The sequence below is a fragment of the Vespa crabro genome, chromosome 7 (genome assembly GCF_910589235.1).
Source record: "Vespa crabro chromosome 7, iyVesCrab1.2, whole genome shotgun sequence".
NCBI classification, from domain to species: domain Eukaryota; kingdom Metazoa; phylum Arthropoda; class Insecta; order Hymenoptera; family Vespidae; genus Vespa; species Vespa crabro.
The window spans coordinates 1,695,403-1,718,947 of record NC_060961.1 but is presented as its reverse complement, the minus strand read 5'-3'; the positions used below and the strand labels follow the sequence as shown (position 1 = coordinate 1,718,947).

The 23,545-nt window shown below is 29.6% G+C and overlaps 1 protein-coding gene and 1 long non-coding RNA gene across 9 annotated transcripts; one reads left to right on the top strand and one right to left on the bottom strand.

The window, feature by feature from the left end:
• The first annotated feature begins 985 nt into the window (after positions 1–985).
• On the top strand, positions 986–22,531 carry LOC124425323. 8 transcript variants are annotated; one of them, XM_046965529.1, is made up of 21 exons: positions 986–1,970; positions 3,409–3,842; positions 4,238–4,753; positions 4,938–5,080; positions 5,675–5,942; positions 6,014–6,287; positions 6,371–7,503; positions 7,592–7,764; positions 7,847–8,225; positions 8,418–10,459; positions 10,537–10,765; positions 10,861–11,058; positions 11,499–11,570; positions 12,010–14,694; positions 14,758–14,883; positions 14,971–15,336; positions 15,460–15,589; positions 15,677–15,765; positions 15,855–15,925; positions 16,004–16,170; positions 16,452–22,531. In XM_046965529.1, the coding sequence occupies exons 3-21, from the start codon at positions 4,520–4,522 to the stop codon at positions 17,114–17,116; spliced, it is 9,444 nt and encodes a 3,147-aa protein (XP_046821485.1). In that variant the 5' UTR covers positions 986–1,970; positions 3,409–3,842; positions 4,238–4,519; the 3' UTR covers positions 17,117–22,531. The 8 variants fall into 8 exon arrangements, with proteins under 8 accessions (XP_046821485.1, XP_046821481.1, XP_046821480.1 ...); XM_046965525.1 differs by having other exon boundaries at positions 987–1,889; positions 11,496–11,570; XM_046965524.1 differs by having other exon boundaries at positions 987–1,970; positions 11,496–11,570.
• Positions 20,947–23,463, bottom strand: LOC124425324. Its single transcript, XR_006942479.1, has 2 exons — positions 22,991–23,463; positions 20,947–22,744 (listed from the first exon to the last, which is right to left on the bottom strand). It is a non-coding gene; the product is annotated as an uncharacterized LOC124425324 (long non-coding RNA).
• Positions 23,464–23,545: the final 82 nt, after the last annotated feature.

The window sequence follows — 23,545 nt, the reverse complement described above, 5'->3', positions numbered from 1 at the left end:
AATTGGGTCTTATAATGTTAAATATCTTATTGGCTAATCGAAATTTATTATATATATTTATATTTCGTTCGATCCTATATATACTATAATTTAAATAATCATTTAAAATAATATATTCTATATAATGCCATTGTGAATTACCTTGAAAATTGTACGTACATCTTATTAAAAATTAGTGGTAAAGAGATCTTTACTAAATAATCTTATCTTTCGTATTATTTCCCTAGACATTGCAACGATCGAATACGCGAATTGGTCAAACCTTCTAGTTAGTTTAGGGAAATTTTATAAACATTCGTACCGTTTGTAATACGTTTATGCAACGTAGATGGCGCAAATATAATCATTGATATTAATTATAAAATGAAAATCTTCATTTTTGTCTTTTAAAGTGCATTATAAATCGATTTACAGAAGATATATATTTTCTATTTATTTTCAAATATAAATTAAATTGTCTTACATACAACTATAATACAAAATGACATAATACGTCATATTTCAGATCTATCGTATCAATTTTTTAAATCAAATATTTTGTTACACATTTCTGATATAATTAAAATTATACTTAACGCTGCCACATCATTTGAGTATCACATATACGCATGTATCAAGTAAGTTTGTATAATTTCATTACGATATTATTTTTGTTTTTTTATTGTACGGCTATTGTAAATAATTACATATGTTTGGGTAATATTTTATTTTTAAAATACAAGCCTTTTCTAATTTTAAATATTCTAACATATTTTCTCCGTCAATATATTTAATTTGATCAACTTCGTATCATCGAATCTTATCGGCGCGAAATATTTACCGATTTGAATGATCGACTGCGTCGCAACTATACCGACTAATTCTCATCATTGTTATTCATTCTTTACTTTATAATTTTTTGAATTATATATTAAAATCGATTAAATATATTTAATATTATACTTTTACAGATTAATCTTGATTTTATAATAATAATAAATAACGTAGTCGTGTGAGAGAATATTTGATCATAAACTTTATCAAATTACCGTTGTAGTACCGTTACTCTTTGTCAGATAATTAAACTTAAATACTATACACGAATATATACTTAAATATATTAGTAAAACTTTAGGTTCTTACCTATTCTACTAAGAACGAATTAATCATATGTTTATCTTTGCCCTTAGTCAGCTAATCTTATCTGTTCAACAATACCCATAAACATACATAAATACATTGACTAAGGTTCAGATAAAAAATTAGAAAACAATTTGATAAATCAGCACTTCTACTTTTTATCCTTATTTTAATTCAAATAATCAGATAAATTTATGGTCGTTTTTATTCGGTTAATCATATTTATTCGACAGTACTGACAAATATACATAAATATATTGGTCAAAGTTCAGGTAAATATATAAGAACAATTGGTCAAAATGTAGACATTTACCGTTACAGTACCGTTACTTCAAGTTAATCACTAATCCAGCTTGCAATTGGTCGTAGTTGTAATGAGTTTGTGACTGTCGCAGTTTTATGGTGATGGTTGTTGGTAGTGGTAGTGGTTGTTGGTGTGTTGGTTGTTGGTGGTAGCCTCAGTTTGTTGTTGTCGCAGTTGACCGTTGGTCGTGGTTGGTGATGATCAGAGGAATATAAATACGTGGTTCATACTTGATAATATTTTTTCAACGATCTAATTAATTTAAGAGGATTTTTGAAATCTTTCAAATAACGCATCAAACTACAACAAAAAAAAAGGTATGTGATCGAAGGTCGAGCAGTTACTTTCGGAACGCGACTTAAATGTCGACGATCGTACTGCGCATAGTACCGCAAGAGAGCGTAGCAACCAGTGAAAAAAATGGTGGTTATTTGGGTGTAGTCGGGAGATTTTCTGCAACACAAATGTGAGTACCGGCAGATTAAGGGATTACGAGTGCTGTTTGTCAGTGCACCACAAAGCTAATATGATCAGGTTTATATCGGAGGTAATGAGAATATTAAAAATAAACTGGATATTCGATAATTTCACTTGGATAGCTTCGGCATTGGTATGAGGGTACTGTTCGTCTTCGCATGACAAGTACCAACAGTCTTTTCGCTCAGATTTATCAGTCAAAAATATATGAAAAAGTCATAATTTTTCTTGAAATAGAAAAAATTTAACTTCTATTACGCTTCTCTAAAACTCTTGCGGTTAGACAATATGTAAAATATATAAGGACACGATATTTTTGAGATAGATGTCACATTATCTCGGTGTCTCTCTATGTGCGTGTACGATTGTGTGCAGTTATTTGATTTGCGGCGTGCGAGTGTATTACTTCCTTCTATCTTCGTGTGTACATGCATACGCTGTGCGTACAGCATGCGGCGCAATGGTGCTTGTGAGATACGTATATCATATATGTACGTAAAGATGTACTATATACCGACCGACTATATACTGTCAACATTTTTCGAGTCTGTCCCATGATACTTAATTACATTCTACGCCTTTAGTGTGGTAAATCCTTTCCTTCGCGGTCCGTTTATCTACATTTTGCGTTGCAATTTAAACGACCGGACTAAGATGAATATTTGCATATCTTTGCTATATGATTTAAACTATAGATAGTATGTAATATATAACTTCTGTGCTAATAACGACGATAGTTCCTCTTATATTTATTGGCAAGTGGATGTGATCAGCATTGTTCTATTGATGAAGTTAAATTTATATAATCTGTGTGGTATAGAAATTTTCGCAAGATAGAAGCTGCATAAGCAACACAAATGTTCAGTCTCTATAATAAGTTTATATATATCATTACAATACTTAAAATTCAACTCTAATAGTAATACATTCATAAGTTATAACAAAACTTTTAGTATTACATTTTTTTTCTATGACATGCATAATATCTTTTTAAATATTTTAACAGCTATATATTAAATATATATAGAATATTTCATACTCTTAAAATACACTTCATAATTGATACAGTTAATACAAAAAGTATTATGTGCACTTAAAATGCACTTATCTTATACATTCGTAAAAAGCACTGAGATAATATAAAAGACTGTTAAATTGAAATAAATATTATAATAAATTTTTATTCAAAGAATAATTAATTAAATTATCGTTTTAACTATATAAAAAAAGTAGATCAATATATATTTAAAACAATCTTTTTTAATTTACTTTAACCTATATTTTAGAAAGTAAATAATGAAATTATTCTTTTTTTTTTAAATATTTTTCTTAACTTATATTATACTAATATAACAATTACTTTTATATATATATATATATATATATATATATATATATATGTATATATATATGTGTGTGTAATATTATATATATATATACACACACATACACATACAATGTTATATTTGTTGCATATACTGAACATATTAAATATTTGCTTTGAACAGAATATTTATGGAAGAAACACAATGTGGAGTTGCAGTATGTACCCAAAATTAGGACAGGATAATTTTCTATCTTCAAATGACCTTTAATCTATTTATTTTTTACTATCAAAAAACTGTTTCAAGAAGTCCTATGTGCAAAATAGAACTGAAAAAATCACGTTCGTTGTGTGCAGTATTTTTTTTAAAAATGTCAATAATTTTGATTTTGCATTATTGCACACAAAGCCAACAAATCTATTGGATTAAAAGCCATTCCTGCAATAAGATTGTGAAATGTTAAAAACCAATTTAAAAAAAGACTTAATATTACAGATTATTTTTGTTACTTAGTTCTAAATGGGTCATATCAAGCTTTTTGTTTTAAAATGGTATATACAAAGGACAGCAAATAATTTAAAAGACTATACCTTGGAGTCTTGAAGGTGTTTTATATGGTGATTATAGATAACATTGTCCACACCTCATAATTGTGTATATAATACCTTTACCATGATACTAATATTAATATAGTATTTTTAATATTAACATCTATTAACAATGCTGTAGTCGAAAAATATTTTGGCATAGATTATTATTTAATATAAAAAATATTTTTTTTTTTTTTACGCAAATATTATTTTTTATGTTTATATTGAAAGAACATAGCTTGTAAATAGTTTTTTGTTTCGTAGATAATATGTGTTCTATGTTTATTTGTAATATCTAAATAGTTGCACAAAATTATATTTCATATAATCTTTAATTAATTTTGACATATTTTCATTTTTAATCTTTAACATATTTTAATATTTTAATAATTTTTTAATTTGATTTTACTATTTGATTTCAGATTTCATCAAGTGATCTGGCATGACACATTTATTAAGACTTAAGAATTATGGAAATTATGTATAAAGTTAAGATTATTGGAAAAGAAACGTTATAAAAATTTCTTCGATTCTTCGCATCTTTGAAGACAGGCTTATTTGAAATCATTACATCATAATTATTTAAAAAAGAAATCGAAGAAAAACAATATTAATTACTTATCTATTGAGCAAAAGTAAAAATAATAACATTCAAAATTGATCAACATTTTAACCAGCAAACTCTTATAAGTTGGTTATGTGCAATGCCGAGATGTTGCAATGAAAACAAGGCAGTGAGTTCGGTGCGTAGTAGTCAGAAACACAGCAGTGAAGATATTGTGCTGACACAAACTCAAGCTTTTGCGATTGGAAATCAATTAGATTTGGAGGAAGAGTCACCAGTGGTTGAAAAATCACATAGAAGAGTTCGTTGTGATCTGAGTCCTGTACCAACAAACACGAATTCTAATTTAAATATCAAACTTTTAAATATTAAGGTAAGTTTGTTATAGCGTAATTCAATTGTTGTTTAACAATTTTTTCCTTTTACTTTTCAAAGTTTTTATATAAAAATACCTAAAATATTATTCAGTAGAATGATTTGATCATAATAGTTTTTTCTTCTTTTTTTTTCTTTTCTTTTTTTTTTTTTTTTTTTTTTCTTTTTTCTTTTTTTTCCAGACTGATAGAAGTACTCGTCAAGAACATCAGGTGAGCACTGGATCTGGTGGGTACAGAGAACGAGAAAGGGAGGCTAAAAAGAGAGCAGCTATAGGCAATACAGTGCGTGGTCTTCTCTCATCTGGCCACAGCAGGCAGGACAGGTATAATGATGTCTGTATCAAAAATCATGCTTTTTACATTGACACTTATTTATTTATTTTTTTTTTTTCTTTCTTTTTTGTATAACTTAACGTTTATCTACCTTAACTTTTTATAATAACTTAATAACTTAATAACTAAATGCAAATAAGTTTAATATTTTGATAGATGCCACAATGAAGATTATATCATTAAAATTTTCTATTACTCTTTTGTTGTTTGATTTTGTATACATTTATGTATATTTCTATTAAGTTTAAGAAAGTTGTGTAATGCACCTTTATATACATGCTTCTTTGTACTTATTTTTTTTTTTTCTTTTTTTGCTCCATAAAAAAAGCACATTCATTTTAATTTTTTGCAAAATATAATTTTTTAATCTAATTAAAACAAGTGATCATATTAATACTGCTTATTTTCATAGTTATGTAAGTTTAATTTTGAGTTTATTTAAATAACTCACAATTGTTTTTATGTTTATGTGTTAGATGTCTTTATATTATGATTTTTTTGGAATTACCTTAAGCTTTATCTTAATATTCTGCATAACGTAAATGAAGTTTTAAAATTGAGCATGACTTTTAACTGAATTTTAGGTATGAGACAAACAGGCAACGTTCATCAGGTGGTACCAGTGGTGGCCTGTCTAGTTTATGTCCTAAGCTGGTGGCCAGTGGGGGTGGTAGCAGCCAGGGTGGCATTGGTTTGTCAGTGGGCCACTTAGCCTCTCAAGAAGGAGGAAGTCCTTGTACAGTTGTTACAACACAAAGAACTCACAATCATTCGCATAATCATAGACGCCAAAGAAAGCTATCCATTGTTTCTCAAACTGCTTCTAGCTCCGGTAGCTCTTCTGAGAGAAAGGTATATTTTATATAATAAATATATTATGAAAATTAAAATAAATTTCAATGAAAATAAATTTCTTTATATAGACTCTATCAGGCATAAGTCGCTCTTCTGCTACAATCTGCAAAAAGCAAATTCGAATGCAGCGAGCTGATCAAAATGCAGATTCATTGTCTATAACTAGCAACGGTGTTGCAACTAGTTCACCTTCTTCTAAGAAGAAGGTTTTATCTGCTCGTATTTCAGAAAAGTCGTCTCCTCGGAGTCAAGATTCATCCTCCTTAGATCATGAAAATGATCGCAGCTTTAGTGATGCAGAGGAGGCTATTACTGCAACAGAAAATGTGTTCAAAATATCGGGTAAGATTTAATATTTATATATGGATTAATGTATGAATAATATATAATAGATAATGAAAAATATTATTGATTTTCATATTCAGGATGTAGTTCTACACCTTCCACACCAATGAGTAAAGTAAAATCGAAAAGAACAAATAAAGATGAAGTGAATATAGAACCGAATGTACATTTAGAGTGCACAGAATTATTAAAACATAATATCTCGAAAATGTTTTCTGGTATTAACGAGAAGGACACATCTGCAACAGAAATTCCAGAATGTACCACAACAGATACAATAGAGCCAAAAATGAAAAAAGATAATGTTAGCGAAGATTTTGTTGGACACAGCAATAAAAAAATACCCTCGTCTTCTGGTGCAAGTAAAAGAAATAATGATGGGGACAAATCTTTAAGATCTAAAAGTAAATCTATTCCACAAGATGTTAATAAATTACATAATTCTAAAACAATAGAAGAAATTGATATAAAAAGTAATGTAGATCCTACAACAACGTCCACAGAAACGTCCATAAATACTTTGAATGCAAATCCAAGAGGAAAATCATCTAATAATTGCTCTGAATCTGCTACTGTAAATAGTTTAGAAATGGAATCAATGCCTAAAGACTGTAATAAAGAAAAATCAAATGAGGAGATAGTAAAAAATTCCAGATTTGTTACATCCAAAGTTTCTGAAGAAGTGATAGAATCAGAAGGTAAAGAAACAGAGACACAAAGAGTTGAAGATGAATGTGTAACAATTTATGATGAAGATGATAATGGCACTAGTATTAGTGATATAGTAGCAGCTCAAGCACTTCACGAGTCTTTGAGTAAATTAGGAAAAGTTCCACCAATGGATACAGATATAGAAGTTATGAAGGATACAAATTTACAAGAAGAAACAGATGTAGAGAAAAATTCTCAGAAAGAAGGAGTTACACAAGAAGAGACTGTCGAAGGTTTTATTGGCCCTTTGCTCGATGAAAATTTTAAAGCAGATGAAAAATTAAGTCAAAAAGCAATGGCTATGGAAGAAGTACGCAATTTATTAATGAAAGCAAAAATACAAACAGTTGAAGACGATGATGATGAAGAAAAAGCAATAGGTATTTCACCTGATGGAAGGTTCCTAAAATTTGAAGAAGAAATTGGACGTGGTAGTTTCAAAACTGTTTATCGTGGTTTAGATACTCAAACAGGAGTAGCTGTTGCTTGGTGTGAACTTCAGGTCAGTGAAGCATTGTGAAATCTAAAATATTTATAATTCATGCAAATATGTTTTTAATATTTAAAAAAGATATGATATTTCTTTATAGGAGAAAAAATTAAATAAAACAGAAAGACTGAGATTTCGAGAAGAAGCAGAAATGTTAAAGGGACTCCAACATCCTAATATTGTTAGATTTTATGATTATTGGGAAGTCACGCTTACACGTAGAAAATATATTGTACTAGTCACAGAACTTATGACATCAGGAACACTAAAAACGTAAGTTCAATTTATAGAAAAATATTCTTAGTTTTTTCCTAAATACAAACTTTGTCTTGACATTGGCTATTTATTATTTTAGGTATTTGAGAAGATTCAAGAAAATTAATCCAAAAGTTGTAAAATCTTGGTGCCGTCAAATCCTCAAAGGCCTTAGTTTTCTGCATTCTAGATCTCCTCCAATTATTCACCGTGATTTAAAATGTGATAATATATTCATCACTGGTACTACAGGTAGTGTGAAAATTGGTGATTTAGGATTGGCTACATTAAAAAATCGGAGTTTTGCAAAGAGTGTCATTGGTACACCAGAATTTATGGCACCAGAAATGTATGAAGAACATTATGATGAATCGGTTGATGTCTATGCATTTGGAATGTGTATGCTTGAAATGGCTACAAGTGAATACCCATATTCTGAATGTACAGGTCCAGCGCAGATATACAAACGTGTTGTTTCGGTAAATTTTTACAGATTCTTATATTACAAAAATTACAGTCTGTTTTTGTAAATTTTAGTCAGTTGTCATATTACTAAACTATATTTAAATATTCCTTATTTTCAAATAATTATGTGTATATATATATATATATATAATTATGAATGTATAATAAATAAATTATATTTAAGTAATTTTTTTTATTCGACATAGGGTGTTAAACCACAGAGTTATGATAAGGTAGAAAATCCAGAAGTACGTGAAATTATCGAAATGTGCATTCGTTTGAAAAAAGAAGAACGACCTCTGGTTAAAGATCTTTTAAATCATGAATTTTTCGCGGATGATATTGGATTAAAATTGGAAATGGTGTCACGTGATTCAGCTGTAGCAGATGCTGAATTATCGCGTGTAGAATTCAGATTAAGAGTTTTGGATCCAAAAAAGCGGACAAATAAACATAAAGAAAATGAAGCAATCCAATTTGATTTCGACATTCAAACTGATAACGCGGAAGAAGTTGCCTCAGAAATGGCTAAATCGAGTCTTATATTAGAAGAAGATGCCAAAGCAGTAGCTAAAATGTTGAAATCACAGATAGCTGCCTTATTACGAGAAAGGGAGGAGCGACGTGCTAAAGAAGAAAAAGAACGTTTAGATAGAGAAGCTGATACAACTACTACATCTGCTGAAAATATTTTACAACAACAGTTAATATTACAGCAAATGCAATTACAACAACAACAGATTCAATCTGGTATGGGTATACCAATACAAGGTCAGGTACAAATGCAATTGCAACCAAATCAAATACCATTACAACAGCCACAATTGCAATCAACCTCTCAAGCAGGCCAACAGCATAGTTTACAACCTCAACAAGTACAGTTGGTTCAACAGCCTCTTCAACAACCACTTATGCAGCAACAGACATCAGTAGTTCAGCCTCAACAGGCTCAACAAATACAACAAGCAACACAAGCTGCACAACAAGTTCAATATCAACAACAACCACAATATCAGCAATTACCACAGCAATATCAACAACAACAGTTTTCACAACACGTTCCACAAAATTTGAGTGCGAATTCGCCACAATGCTCCACTCCTCAAAATGTTCAGGCCCAACCTCAGTTTCCTCCAGTAACACAACAAATACAACAACAGCAAATACAGCAACAACAACAAATACAGCAGCAGCAGCAAATACAACAACAGCAGCAAATACAACAGCAGCAGCATCAAATACAACAACAGCAGCAGCATCAAATACAGCAGCAGCAGCAGCAAATACAGCAGCAGCAACAGCAGATACAACAGCAGCAGCAACAAATGCAACAACAACACATGCATCAACCTCAACAATATATTCAGTTAAATCAAATGAGTGTACCACAGCAATTAACACATCAGATTCAACAACAATTACAATCGCAAGTACAGATGTTGCCACAACAACAACATATGCATCAACAAGTGCCACAACCTCAGCAGCAAGTACAATATTCACAATCTCAGATGCAACATATTCAACAAGTACATCAACATCCAGTTGGTTCTCCACCAATTCAAAGTCAGCAATATTATCAACAAAATACAACTAGTAGTGCAGGATATACCAGTTCTGGCTTATATCAACAAAATATGCCACAACAAATATTTCACACGTATACTACTTCTACTAATCCACCTGGCCATGTAGAAATTTTAGCATCTACTCAGACTGCGCAACAGATTTATTCACATACAAATATTTCTGGAAGCACTGCTCCTGCAACTTCTCAATCATATATACAGCAACCAACTGGACAAGTTCAGACACAAATACCATCAGGAATGAATATTCAAAGTTCAGTACCAGTAACTCACGTACAAAATGCTGCAACTTCTACAATGCCTAGTATTCAAAGTGCCCCTTCAATGCTCTCTAATACTGGTCATCAAGCGCAATCTCAACAAAATATAGTAGTGCAGTTACAGTATTCGCAAAGTGGTACTGTTATGCCCACTTCTATGCCCATTTCTATGCCTACTTCTATACCTACTTCTATGCCTTTGACATCAGGAATAAGTGGTCCTATACAGACATCTGCTAGTGACAGATCATCTTTAACTAAACAAGATACTATGGAATCGGTACAATCTTTGCCATTGGATATACAATCTACTATACATCAAGAACAGTTAAATAATCAACAAATACCAATTGCTAATACAAATACTGTACCACAACAACCAGCAGTTTCAAGTGATGGGTAAATTCATATCTAATTCAAATAAATGTATATGTTAACATATATGTATGCATGTTAATATATTATTCATGCTTTAGAGTTATTTCTGAAAGTTCAGAAAATGTTACAACTTCCGAAAGAAGTAGAGTTAAAAGATCTGGTACTAAACGCAAGAAACCGGGTATCAAATTAACAGTCTTGTCAGTGAGTAGCGGAGAAGGACAGTCTATGACTGTTGAGTGTCAGCTAGATACTAGTAAACAAAAAACTGTTACATTTAAATTTGATCGAGATGACATGGTACCTACTGATATTGCTAACAATTTGGTATGTGCATTTCAGAATATAATATATTACAGAATGTAATCTCTAGTAGGTATAATAATAACGCATATATTTTTTTTTTTTTTTTTATTATGCAGGCAGCTGAAAATTTGCTACCACAATCTCAGTGTGAAACGTTTATAGAATTAATTGAAGATATCGTGAAACAATTACGTTTAGATCCGACGCGTGCTTTACCTTTAGTAGCCCATGGTCCACCAGATCAATCTGCCGGTGGTAGTCCAGTTACAAGTCGTCGCCCAAGAGATCGAGACCACAGTCTTGATACAGCTAAGGTACTAAGATCTACCATAGTTTCTTCTTTTACTAGAAAATAATATATTTCATTTAGATCGTAAAAATGGAATACTTTAATGAGATCTACAAACTATGAAATAGTTTCTTTGCAGATATATACACTGCTTACAAGGTATTTAATTATAGAACATAAAGTTCAATTACTTTATAAGTAATTATCATGTAGAAAATCACATGATAATTTAGTGATATAATTTTTATACATTACATTCATTTAATATAATATAAATTATAGAAAATAGGATAAAAGTCCTTAATTTGATAAAAGTAAAAATTCATTGCAATTAGCAATGAAAGTTAAATAAAGTAACCATTGAGCGTGATGGTAATATGAACGATTAGGTGCAAAATATGTATGTTTTGGATATAATAGAAAGAGTGTACATATAATTGGTATATGTGGTTTTGGACGCAGCAGGTGAGACATGGCTCGCTAACTCGTCAAAGCAGTCACCGATCGTCGTACAAAGTCCATCGTAGGCACCGTTCGGTGAGTTCATCATCCCCGCCATTCCTTTTCCAATTTCCTGTATTTTGTTGTATATTCCTATTTATTTATGTATCCTTTCTCATTTTATCGAGCCATGAGTAACCAAAGTATCTATATATTTTTTATGTAAATTATAATGTATCAGTTCAATCATAATGGTTTTTTAATATCAACAGAGCACCTCATATCATCTGTACAATGGTATAATTAGGGAAGGAAAGGAAGAATATATATAGTATCAAATATATACGTGCGTATGTGCTGCGTGAATGTGTGTTGGTGATAGTTTAATTTATATATCTCCTATTTGTCATTCATTATCAGTATATTATTTATAAGTAGATATAAGATAAGTTATATATATATATATATGTTTGTACATCGAAACTTTCTGAAAGCTTTTGAATATATTCATAAAAATGATATTATATTTTTTCAGAGAGACGAAACTTCAAACACTTCCACTCCTACAAAATTGTTGCCAATCGATCAAATAATTTCACATATTGCAAGTTCTTCTTTGGATAAGCAACAAAATGTTCCAACAACTGATAGCCAAGGGGTTACTGAATGCACATCAGCAGAAGCATCTAGACGATCATCTACATCTACTCAAAATACTGATACATTGACACCAACTAATATTCCAAGTGATCTTACTGATCCTCAAGAAAGTGGAATTTCTGTAACATCTGCAGATACAGTTTTGGAAGCGACTCATATCGTTCAAGAAGATATTAATACTTTTTCAATTGCTCAATTGCCAGCAGCATCCACTCAAAATCAAGTAGAAGATGTGAATGCTTCTACATCTCAAACAAATGATTTAACGAAGGATGATACGTCAAAAGAAATTATAGATATTCAAGAAAAAGATCTGAGTAAGGATATAGCAACATCCGATGCAATTTCTATAGAAACGTCCACGATAACTGCTGCACCAATACGCAAGATATCTCGCTTCTTAGTTAGTCCTGTGGTTGAACAAAAACAACTTGCAAGTGAAACAGAAGCTTCTGGTATAACAGAAAATATAAATAATACTATGAAGGTAGATACTACAAAATCTGAAGAAACAGAAATAACTACTTCAGATACACAAGGTATGACAGTAGAACAACCACCTAACGTTGATATAAATTTACCTAATCTACAACAGCCTGTAGATCAAATGGATAGTACTCAGCATACTTTACAACAACAATTTAATCAACAAACTGCTGGAGTTCAAAACATTTCTCAGATGGCAATACCAGGGCAATTACAACAAAATATAGGTGCTGTACAATCAAATCAACATGTTATAATGCCTAGTACCCCAATTATACAGCAAGTAACTCAACAGGTACATCAGTCGACTGTTCAAAATTTCACTACAATATCACAAAAAGAAATGCAATCTCAACAAATACAAACGAGTGGTGGTTTAAATACGCAAACACAATATCAAAATCAATCGACTGTGCAATCAAATATTATAATACAACAACAACAAATTGCTGTGCAACAAAATGTAACTCAACAACATATGCAAACAGAACAAAATCAATTGCAATCTCAACGACCTGTACATCAATATTTACCACAACAACATCAACAATATGTGATACTTTCTGGACCTATACAACAATTGCAACAGTCCAATGTAGATGAAAGAAATCGTAGGATTTCTAATATTTCCACTACGTCTAATGTGTCAACAGAATCTCAAACTATCGAGGTAGCTAATATATCTGAAGATAAAAGATATTCTACAATGATGTCTAATACACCTATTCAACATGTACAACATGTACAAATTGGTCCACAAGATAGTTCTACTCCTATAGCACAAGGAATTCAAGATCCTGGGCAACATCAAGCAATGCCTCAAAATATCGTACATGTTTCAGGAAATATACCTGTTCATATGCCAGTTCCTGTCACAGTGCCAGTTCATCCTATTGTTTCTACTGAATCTGCTCATAAAGTTGTGCCTAAACCAAAAGAGGTATCTTCTACACTTCCAGATTTAGCACAAAATTTAGCTAATATCTTATCTAATCCAAAATCAAAATCTGCTACACCACATGGCTTGAGTACTCATGAACCAAATATTAACACAACTACTGTTAATACAAATGTTATGGATTACAAACCTGCACTACAATCAGAACAATATTTCCAACCTATACAACCTGAAATAAGTCAATTGCCAATACAACCACAAACACAGCAAAATTTTCCAAACCAACCTATGCATCAAGTTCATCAAAACCTACAAAACGTTCAACAACCATTTCAAAGTCAGCAGTTACCTCATCAAAGTTCATCTTTTTTACCACAGGGAGCTCAGTTAAATGTTCCATTACAAACTGATTCTCAATTACAAATTCTGCAACAAAATGTATCAACTCATACAATGTCTTCTCAAACAAAATGGATTGGTTCTACAAACCAAAATATATTGCCTCAAAATCTGGCAATGCGAAATGTTCAACCTATACAAACTCAACCGCAGCTACAACAAGTAGCACCTGTCCATCCACAAATGCAGCAAATACCTCAAGATCAAGTTCATGTAGAACCCGCTTCTATATCTGATCAATCTCATTTACATTTAAAACTTCCAGAACAACAGCAAATAGGAAAAATATTAGATACAGAAGTTCATGATGGCTCTAGTGGCTGTGGAATTAGACGTACGAGCTCTGATTGTCAGTTATTAACTTCGGAAAATGAAAATTCAAGTCACGATGTAACTCCAGAACACACACTTGTAGAATCTGTAGATCCTACTTTATTTATGCAACAACAAATTATACAACAGCAGCAGCAGCAACAACAGCAGTATCAACATCGTAAACTGAGTCAACAGAATTCATTGGATAAAGTATCAGATATAAGCAGTGTGGGAAGTACTAGTGGAACTGGGCCACAAACAATAGCAGATTTGCATCAAAAACTTGTTCAAGTAACTAGTCAACCATCTGAATTATTAAATGTTGGCACACCACCTATAAGTTATCCAGCTACACCTCACAGTCATCAAGTAATGGGAGGATATGATGCATATATGCATTCTTTACAACAAAAGTTGGTTAATATTGGTATGCCAATATCATCCTCACAAAATATAGTACAGGTAATACATTACAAATTTGATAACTCTATTATTAATATTACATAATTATTTTTTAAATTAAAGGGTCCATTATCGCCTCAGACTACAATACATTCTACGAGTGCTGGTATTGATTCAAGTGTGGTGACAAATCCTGAAGGACCAATAACATATCAAGATGCTTCTTCTCAGCTTATATCTTCACAATCTGTAAGTTACATAAAAAATAAATAATGCTTTAAATAATGATTTTATAATTCTTTAAATATTATAATCTCTCTTATATTTTGTATTTAGCATGTGGAAGGCTCATTGGATAGTCCTATACCAGGAAGTCAAGGAGGACCTGAAAACATGAGTCCGAGTAAAGAAAATATAAAAGTACGAATTCAAAGACCAGGATCTCGCCTTCAGGAATTGGAACAAGAATTAGCAAAAATTCATCACAGAGGTCCAGTACTTCCAACAACTTCGCCTCAACCATTAACACCTCCTGTACCTGTTATTAATCCTCCGTTGATACAACCAGCGTTGCAACAAACACAAAATTTATTAACAACGGTTCCATCAGTACCTGTTGCCACTGTTACACCAAATATTGTGCAGTCTCGCTCTGATACGAACACACCCGTACAAACAGAACTACAAGATTCTGTTTCTGAGGTATTTTATGCTTTCTAATATTTGTTTAAAGAAACATAATTGCGTATCGTGCGATATAATGCCATATAAAATACAAGAATACCATTTTTTACAATTAGAAATATATTATCTCGATGTTAACAGAAACCTGTAACACAACCTGTTAGAAAAATTTCAAGATTTATGGTATCTAAAGTAGCAGGACCTCCAAGCTCTGCTACATCAAATATACAGCAACAAGAAATTAAACCGTGTCATCCTGATGAACAACAAAGTAAGATATTCAACATGAGTAATAATAATGCATCATTAAGATTTATTATATATATATATATAATAAAATATGCTCTAATTGTTATAGTAACAGCGGCAGCGTATATGGTACAGAATCGGGAAGGGTCCATGCCCCCATTACAAGCAACATTAACAAGTAATTCTCTACTTGCAGAGGTAATGATAATAACATTTGTGCGTAAAAAGATCATATTAATATTATTATATTTATAATAATAATTTAAAAATTATATATTTATATGCAGTTACAATTAGAGAAAGAGGAACGAGCATCAACTTTAACACCAAGTGAAGAATATCAGTTACTTATAAAAAGGTATAAGTTTATAAAAGAATATTTATCGAAAAAAAAAATATATAGCAAAAAAAGATTACAACAAATTTTATTATTTAGGCAAACTATGGAATTAGAAATACTCCAGCGAAGGCATCGAGAAGAATTAGAACGCTTTCAACAACAACAACTACAATTATTAATTCAGCAGCAACAGCAAGCAAGTGCATTACACCATCAACATCATCCACTTCTTTATCACACCGTAGCTACTAATGCAGCGGCAGGTCAGTTATATCATAGTAAGAATTTAAACTAATATACATAATTAAAGTCTGTTGCAATATGTATGTAAATATATATATCTATATATTCTACATACTACAAATTTTTATAATTTATCCAAATATATAAGTATGTCTAAGAAAAAACAAGAAGATCTAAGGTATTATTTACAGCAAATTTTTAATATAAATTCTTAAAAAAAATATTTATTTGAACTTTTCATTATATAATTTTTTATACCATAATTTTTAAAGAAGGGATATATCTATTTATGTAAATATAGGACAAGGAAGAGCACCAGGTGTAGATGATCATTTAACATTTAGCACAGCCCCACAAACTCCATTACAAAAAGGCATCAGCAATTGTCCAGATACTGATGAAACCTTAAGGTTAGCCATGCAGAAGCTTAAACAAACTCCACTTCAACTTCAACAGCAACAAACAGCAGCCAGCATACAACATGCTTATGTTATCCCAATTCCAGTAGTGCCTTCAGAAAGTATGCAGAATATTTCTGCACAACAGAATATCAACTATTCAAGCGAAACCTCTGATACATCTGATTCAGTAAATAATCCTGTGATTATAAATTCGAATCAATGTCAATTTACACCAATAATACCAGATGCAACAAACGTTACTTCTTCTGCAAGTGGAGCTTTAGTTGCACCAACACCAATATCAGGTTCTATTGGAAGTGGAGGATATGTTCAATATCATGAGGGTCCTTCGTTAGCAAACTTTCAAACATTCAGTTGCACGTCGCATGCTGGCTTCTTTTTACCAGCTGGATATCGTCTTATATATGCGCCTACTGGAACCCCTCAGTCTCAACCAGCGACCCCTGCCACTCCACAAATAGGAAGCTCACACGATGGTACGCCTCCTACAGAACCCCAGCATTGTTCTGAAAATATAACTATTCTTCCTCAAGCAGATCAATAACGCAATACACAATTCAAAATATTCTATACTTTCCAGTCAATTTTTCCACATAATACATTCTTTATTTAACGTTGAATATTACTATAAAATTATGTATTATTATAATTATCCTTTAATATGATATGCTCCAAACATGATTATATCGGTCATACATGAGGTGCACACATATGAAAGCATATATAGAATGTATAGAGCAAATTAATAATGCTGTCCCATTGAAAAAATTGGTCGGTATAAAATCAGTTACTCTATATAAATTTAAGAAACTCATTAACTGATATTATACCGACTAGAGTTTAGTTAGGCAGCAATAATGATGCCCTTTGAGCTTGATGTGTTATGACATTTACGTATAAATGCATAGAAGATATTCTTGTTACCCGCGCACCAGCAAAACATTAATATTTGGTATGTGCCTCACGATTGAAGCAAGATTGAAATTAAATATTTCAAGGATATTTTGAACTGACGTAATAAGTTTCTGAATGGTAATATGAAAGCTGGGGATAGAGGCCTCTACATTGTATAACTGTGCTTCGATATTAAAAGCAAATCTTCCATTATTGGAATGCTTAAAGGACCTTAAATGCTCTCAATCCTTCAAATGGCACAGTCCATATTAGTACAGGCCTCAGCTAGTCTTACGATCGAAATGGCATGTAGCCATTCTGCTCGATTATATGTATAACTGTTAATGTATACTGAATGCTTCAGAGAAGGGAATGAAAAAAGGAAGAGAGAGAGAGAGAGAGAGAGAGAGAGAGAGAGAGAGAGAGAGAGAGAGAAAGAGAGAGAGAGAGAGAGAGAGAGAAAGAGAGAGAGAGAGAGAGAGAGAGAGAGAGAGTAAGGAAGAGAGAACGTATGTTTACTTGTGTGTGTGATGTGTGAATGTGTCAGATGGAGGCAAACAGAGAAAAAATATGATTAATATAGTCACTGTTATGCTTTAATGTATTTCTAGCGATTTTACCTATTTCAATTAAAGAGCAAGTGATGTGTTACTAGTTAGCAATCCTATATATCTTATCTACTTTTGAGTACTATTACCATCTTTTGCAATTAAGTATAATTGTGTTTAGTACCTTTTACTTTATCTATTATATCTTCAAGAATTTTATTAATAGTGAGATAAAGATTTCAAAAAGTATACAATCAGAAAACTGCATTTCAGGCAATTCAGTGACAGATGAGATAAAAGATCATATGAAATTCATCCAAATTTGTTCTATACTATAAAGATAAAAAATTTTTATTTTACGTTTTTTCATGATTTCTTGTCTCAAATGTCTATATAAACATAGTTGCTTATAAGATGAATCGCAAGATCATAAGTTTTGTTTGCTAAACTATGCATACAACCTGTTATTTTTAATAATTCTTCATTGCTTTAATCAACTTCTCATCATGCATTGCTTTGCGAAAATATGTGCTTAATAAAATTTATTCCAAAATTTTAAAATGAATAATAAGCACATGTGGTATATTTGATACTTCTGCATGATGCAGAATGATATTAAATTTATATGTTGTATAGTTATAAGAACTTTTTTAATAATCATATCAATTGCCTGGGAATGACAAAAATGCTATTGTTACTCTCACTCCTTTCTTTTGTTCTCATGCACTATTCCACTTGTTTTTTACTTTCAATTAATGGTAATTTTGTTACCTTATTCCTTTTGTACGCCAAAATATATGTTTTCTTAAACTAATTTAATGGTGATGGGATCCCTAATCATCTAGTAATGAAATTGCTTTAAATATGGTCGTTTCTCTGTTATGCATTTTACTTGAAAAATCTTTGGTGACATGGTTTAACGAATATTCAAAGTGATTTTTAAATTTAAAATTTATTTGTGATGACTAAGATCAGGAAACATATAATTTATAATCGTTTCTTTTTTATTTATTTATTTTTTTTTTATTTTTTTTTTTTTATTTTTTTTTATTTTTTTATTTTTTTTTTTTTTTTTTTTTTTTGAAGATATCAGGGAAGGTATAACATTCAAAATATAATTCAATATATTTGATATGATACAATACATTTCTGTATAAAATCATAAGTTTATAAGACTTTTTATAAAACATTTTTTTGCCATTTTACCAAAGACGCCTATCATGAATATTAGGCAGTATATTGTATAATGATTTTGAATTCACAGTAACTACACTAGTCAACAAGGTTTTTTAATTTGATTCAAGTAATAATATCACGTTTTAGCGAATTCATTTTAAGAATTTTTATTTAACAGATTGAGAATTAAAGTTGCTTTCAATTTTAATTTGGAATGCAACTACTTGTGGAAGCAGCTGTTATATATTTTTTTTATTCAATAGATATTGTTATATAACTAATACATTTTGGTATGAAAAGTGTGAATGTAATCATATTATATGGAGTGTGTGCCAAAGTGTTATTTTAAAAAGAAAATATTAACTTCGTATTAATTATATTGACAATTAATTAGTATAGTTGAATATTCATTCACTTTAACCTTAATTTTTTGTGTATTTTTATTTATTTTTATTTGTTTAAAAATTTTACTATTGATTTTACAGAATATTTTATCAAAAAATATAAATAATACGTTTATATACTCTTTGATTTTCTAATAAGAGAAAAACAGCCTACACATGATTAAAATAATTTCTTATATTTATAAAATCGTATTTTCATATTCAGAAAATGCGTTAAACTTATACCTCAGAAATAATAAGAATGGAAAATATTGTTGACTAGTGCTTCTTCCTAGTAGAATAATAATAATGTGGTATTGGACTTAATGGAATTGAGCTTGATAAAAGATGGTGTTAGATATCACAAAATAATTTTCAGAGACTGCCTGCAAAAATTAAATCAAGTAATAGTAAATATTTTCCTATATTCTACAATTTGCATATAATACTATATGGATAATAATAATATTCTGTACTGAGTTTAGTTTCTCAAATTTTTTTTGAGCTAGACGCAATAGGACAAAGGAGTGAGACATTTATTAATTATTAGAAGATAATTTTTAAATGTGCATGAAAATAATGAAATTTTATTCAATAGAAATATATTATCTAATTATGTTATATGCAATATGTTATCTATTCAAAAATCTTGATGATTTTATTTAATACAGATAATTTAAAATATCGCTTAATATCAATCATTCAAAAGTTAGTCTATTTAATGTTTATTGTCAAATTTACATGTAAAAATTTCTATATGTTAATAATCTTTTTCAATTATATAACGCAAAATTAGAATTTGGAAAAGTTTTTACCCATCAATAAATATTTAAGAGAAGAGTTGCGCATAAGCAGATATATGCTAGGTTTAACTTGATTTCTTCACATTTCTACAGGAAATATAAATAGTTTTTTTTTTTTTTTTTTTTTATTTGGATTGAATTTTGCTAGCTTTGCTTGTAGTCCTATACCACAAAACCTGCTTTTGCTTAAATTATTGATTATTAACTTTAAAGAAAATAAAGAATTTATATATATAAACAGACATGATGATACATCAAAGTGTTATTGGAGAAGTCTTATGTATCATTCACACATGTCATCTACATTTTACACATGGCACTTATTGCTTTTTTCTTACTTATTTTAAGCTTACTCTGAAGTAAACAAGTTTTTAAGGAAAATAAAACTATATAAATTTTTTGTGCTAACTAGTATATGAATTCTTTCTAGTATATGAATTTAAGAAACAATTCTAGAATTATGTTTCTCAGAATTTCAAGAATAGAAACATAAAGACTGATTAGGTAAAACAAGGATCAGTAAGCAGATGAGTAAAAAAAAGAAAACATGAGAAATCAGTGTTGGAAATATTTTCATTTCTGCTAGTTCTTTATTTTATTGATACACATACATGTGTATATGTATTGGATTGTAATAATATTACACAAGATTAGAGTAAACATTTCAAAACATGATAAACTAGTAATTAATAATCTCTTGGTGTAAGAAATACTGATTCTCTTCCGTGAAAAACAGGCGGATCAACTTCCGTTTATATTATAATTTACGGTATTAGCGTAATGCATTGTAGATCTGCAAGAAAGTAATGAACATATTCATTAATCCATAAATGAACATTATTTTTATGTTTAGATTGCATAATTCTTAGAAATATAAAAACTAAACTGATGAATGTGAATATTGAATTACATATGATTGACAGAATAAGAATTGCAGCAAATACATCTTTCAATTTAATGCAGTTTAAAACTTATGTAAATTTAATTTCAGTGATATTGCGTTGAATTTTACATATTGTTCTTAAGTGAGGAAATAAACCAAAAATATATAAAAGTCATCAACCCAAAAAGAATGAGGAATGTGAGAACACATGTAAAAAATATCATAAATGAAAAATATTAAAGCAAAATGTAGAGAAATACAGCTGTGAAAATGTGTTTTTAAATATTTCCTTACTCTTTTTGAAAGTGCCAGATTTTTGCAAGTTAGATAAGAAATACTTATCATTATTCGTCTATGTTATACGTTGATATCAATTTTTACAAATCTTTGCTCTAAACACATTTCAAAATTTCTAAACTTGAAAATGTGCAAATGATCCTTTTTGTCATATTTATCTTTTACTTGTGATAAAACAATATAATATATTAAAATATTGCAATATTTTAATATTTTTACATTTTAAAAGAGCTTCTTACATATTGCTCTCATTTTAGTGCAGTGTAGTACATCTGAAATCGCATTTCCAATCACTTAGGAAAATAAATAACGAAGTTACAATAACTTTGTTTTAGATCATAATATTTAACCGGATATAGAAGGTGTAGAACAAATAAGCTTTGGTTTCTTTTATAAAGCTGTTGCAAGTTTTATTAATTGCAGTTTATACCTTCTTTTTATTGATAGCTTATAGTATTACAAAATCTACATAAAAAAAATGTGATTTAGTTAATATGTTCTTTACTGAAATAATGTTGATATTTTGAAATTATAACCTATGACAAAATTTTAAACGCTTTATTAATTTCATCAATATTATTCATTTATTTTTAATTTGTTAATATATAGTATATATTTGATCATTAGTAATTACAAATTATATTCTGTAACATGCAGTAATTATAGTTTAATATGCTATTCAATGATTGATATTACTTTGAATAGATAAAGGAATCCCTGACAATTATTTTTTACTATATTGCGTTCCTATTGATTTGATCCATGTCTGTTTTATTACATGCTCATAATGTTTGTACTATGATAAAGAAAATACAGAAACAAGAAATAGTTATTATAATATCATAATAAGTGCATTCTTTTGCACATGTACGGTAAATAAGAAAAAATGTCTGTGCTAAAGGATCAAAGTCAAAGCAGTTGTAACCTTGATGAGGAAAGTAAATAAATGAATAAAGAAAATGATTACAAAACAAATATTTTTTACATTCTCTTATACATTGTACAATATTTTTTGCTACTACTATTCCAAAAATCAATTTTCCAATATAATCAAATAATTAATCATTTTATAATTAATTTTCAATATTTTCTTGATACTTGTTTTAATATATATATATATACAATGTGATCTTCCTTTTAAACATTTCTAATATAGAATCCTGTATAGTTTTAAATATTTCTTATATCCTGCAATTTAATAAAGCTCATCATTATTTATATATTGCGATATGCTATTAATCAATATATCTTCTCTCATGTAAATACAATTAAATCTATTGTTCTAGAATGATATATTTGTTCAATGAAAAATATATATAAATAATTATTGATATAAAAATAAGAAATTCTGTTAAGTTTATAATAGTATATACTTCTTAAAGATATATACACTCTCATATTTATTCTAAATATATTCATATTCTTATTGCTTACCATAAATTTTACTTAAATATCTTTTCCATGATCACAAAGATTCAAAATGATTTCGTCGTCTTGCATAAGCTCCCATGCAAGCAAAAAATCCCATAATTCCAATAATCAGACCCAAGATTAATGCTAATGTATCACCAAAATCAAAACTACCTGATGCTGAAGCTAAGTGAAATAGGGCAAATATCGAAAGTAAAAACGGCCACATGTTTTTATATAAAATAAAATATGTATCGTAGAACGAGAAATAAAATAACAATGACTCTTTACTTTCTACGAAAAAATGATAAACGACGTAGTTTCACATTCAATAACAATGACATACGATAAGATCGCTTCTACAATACCACATTCTAATAATAAAACTTAAATTTATTTCTTTTTTTGTTATTAAATACAATTTACATATTATTAGTACGTTTATTTATTACAAATAAATATATATTTATTAATTGAAACAGCAGCTAAGAGTATAATATTAACAAAATATATATACGTATGTATGTATGTGTGTATGTATGTATGTATATATGTATATATATTTTTTATTTATTATTC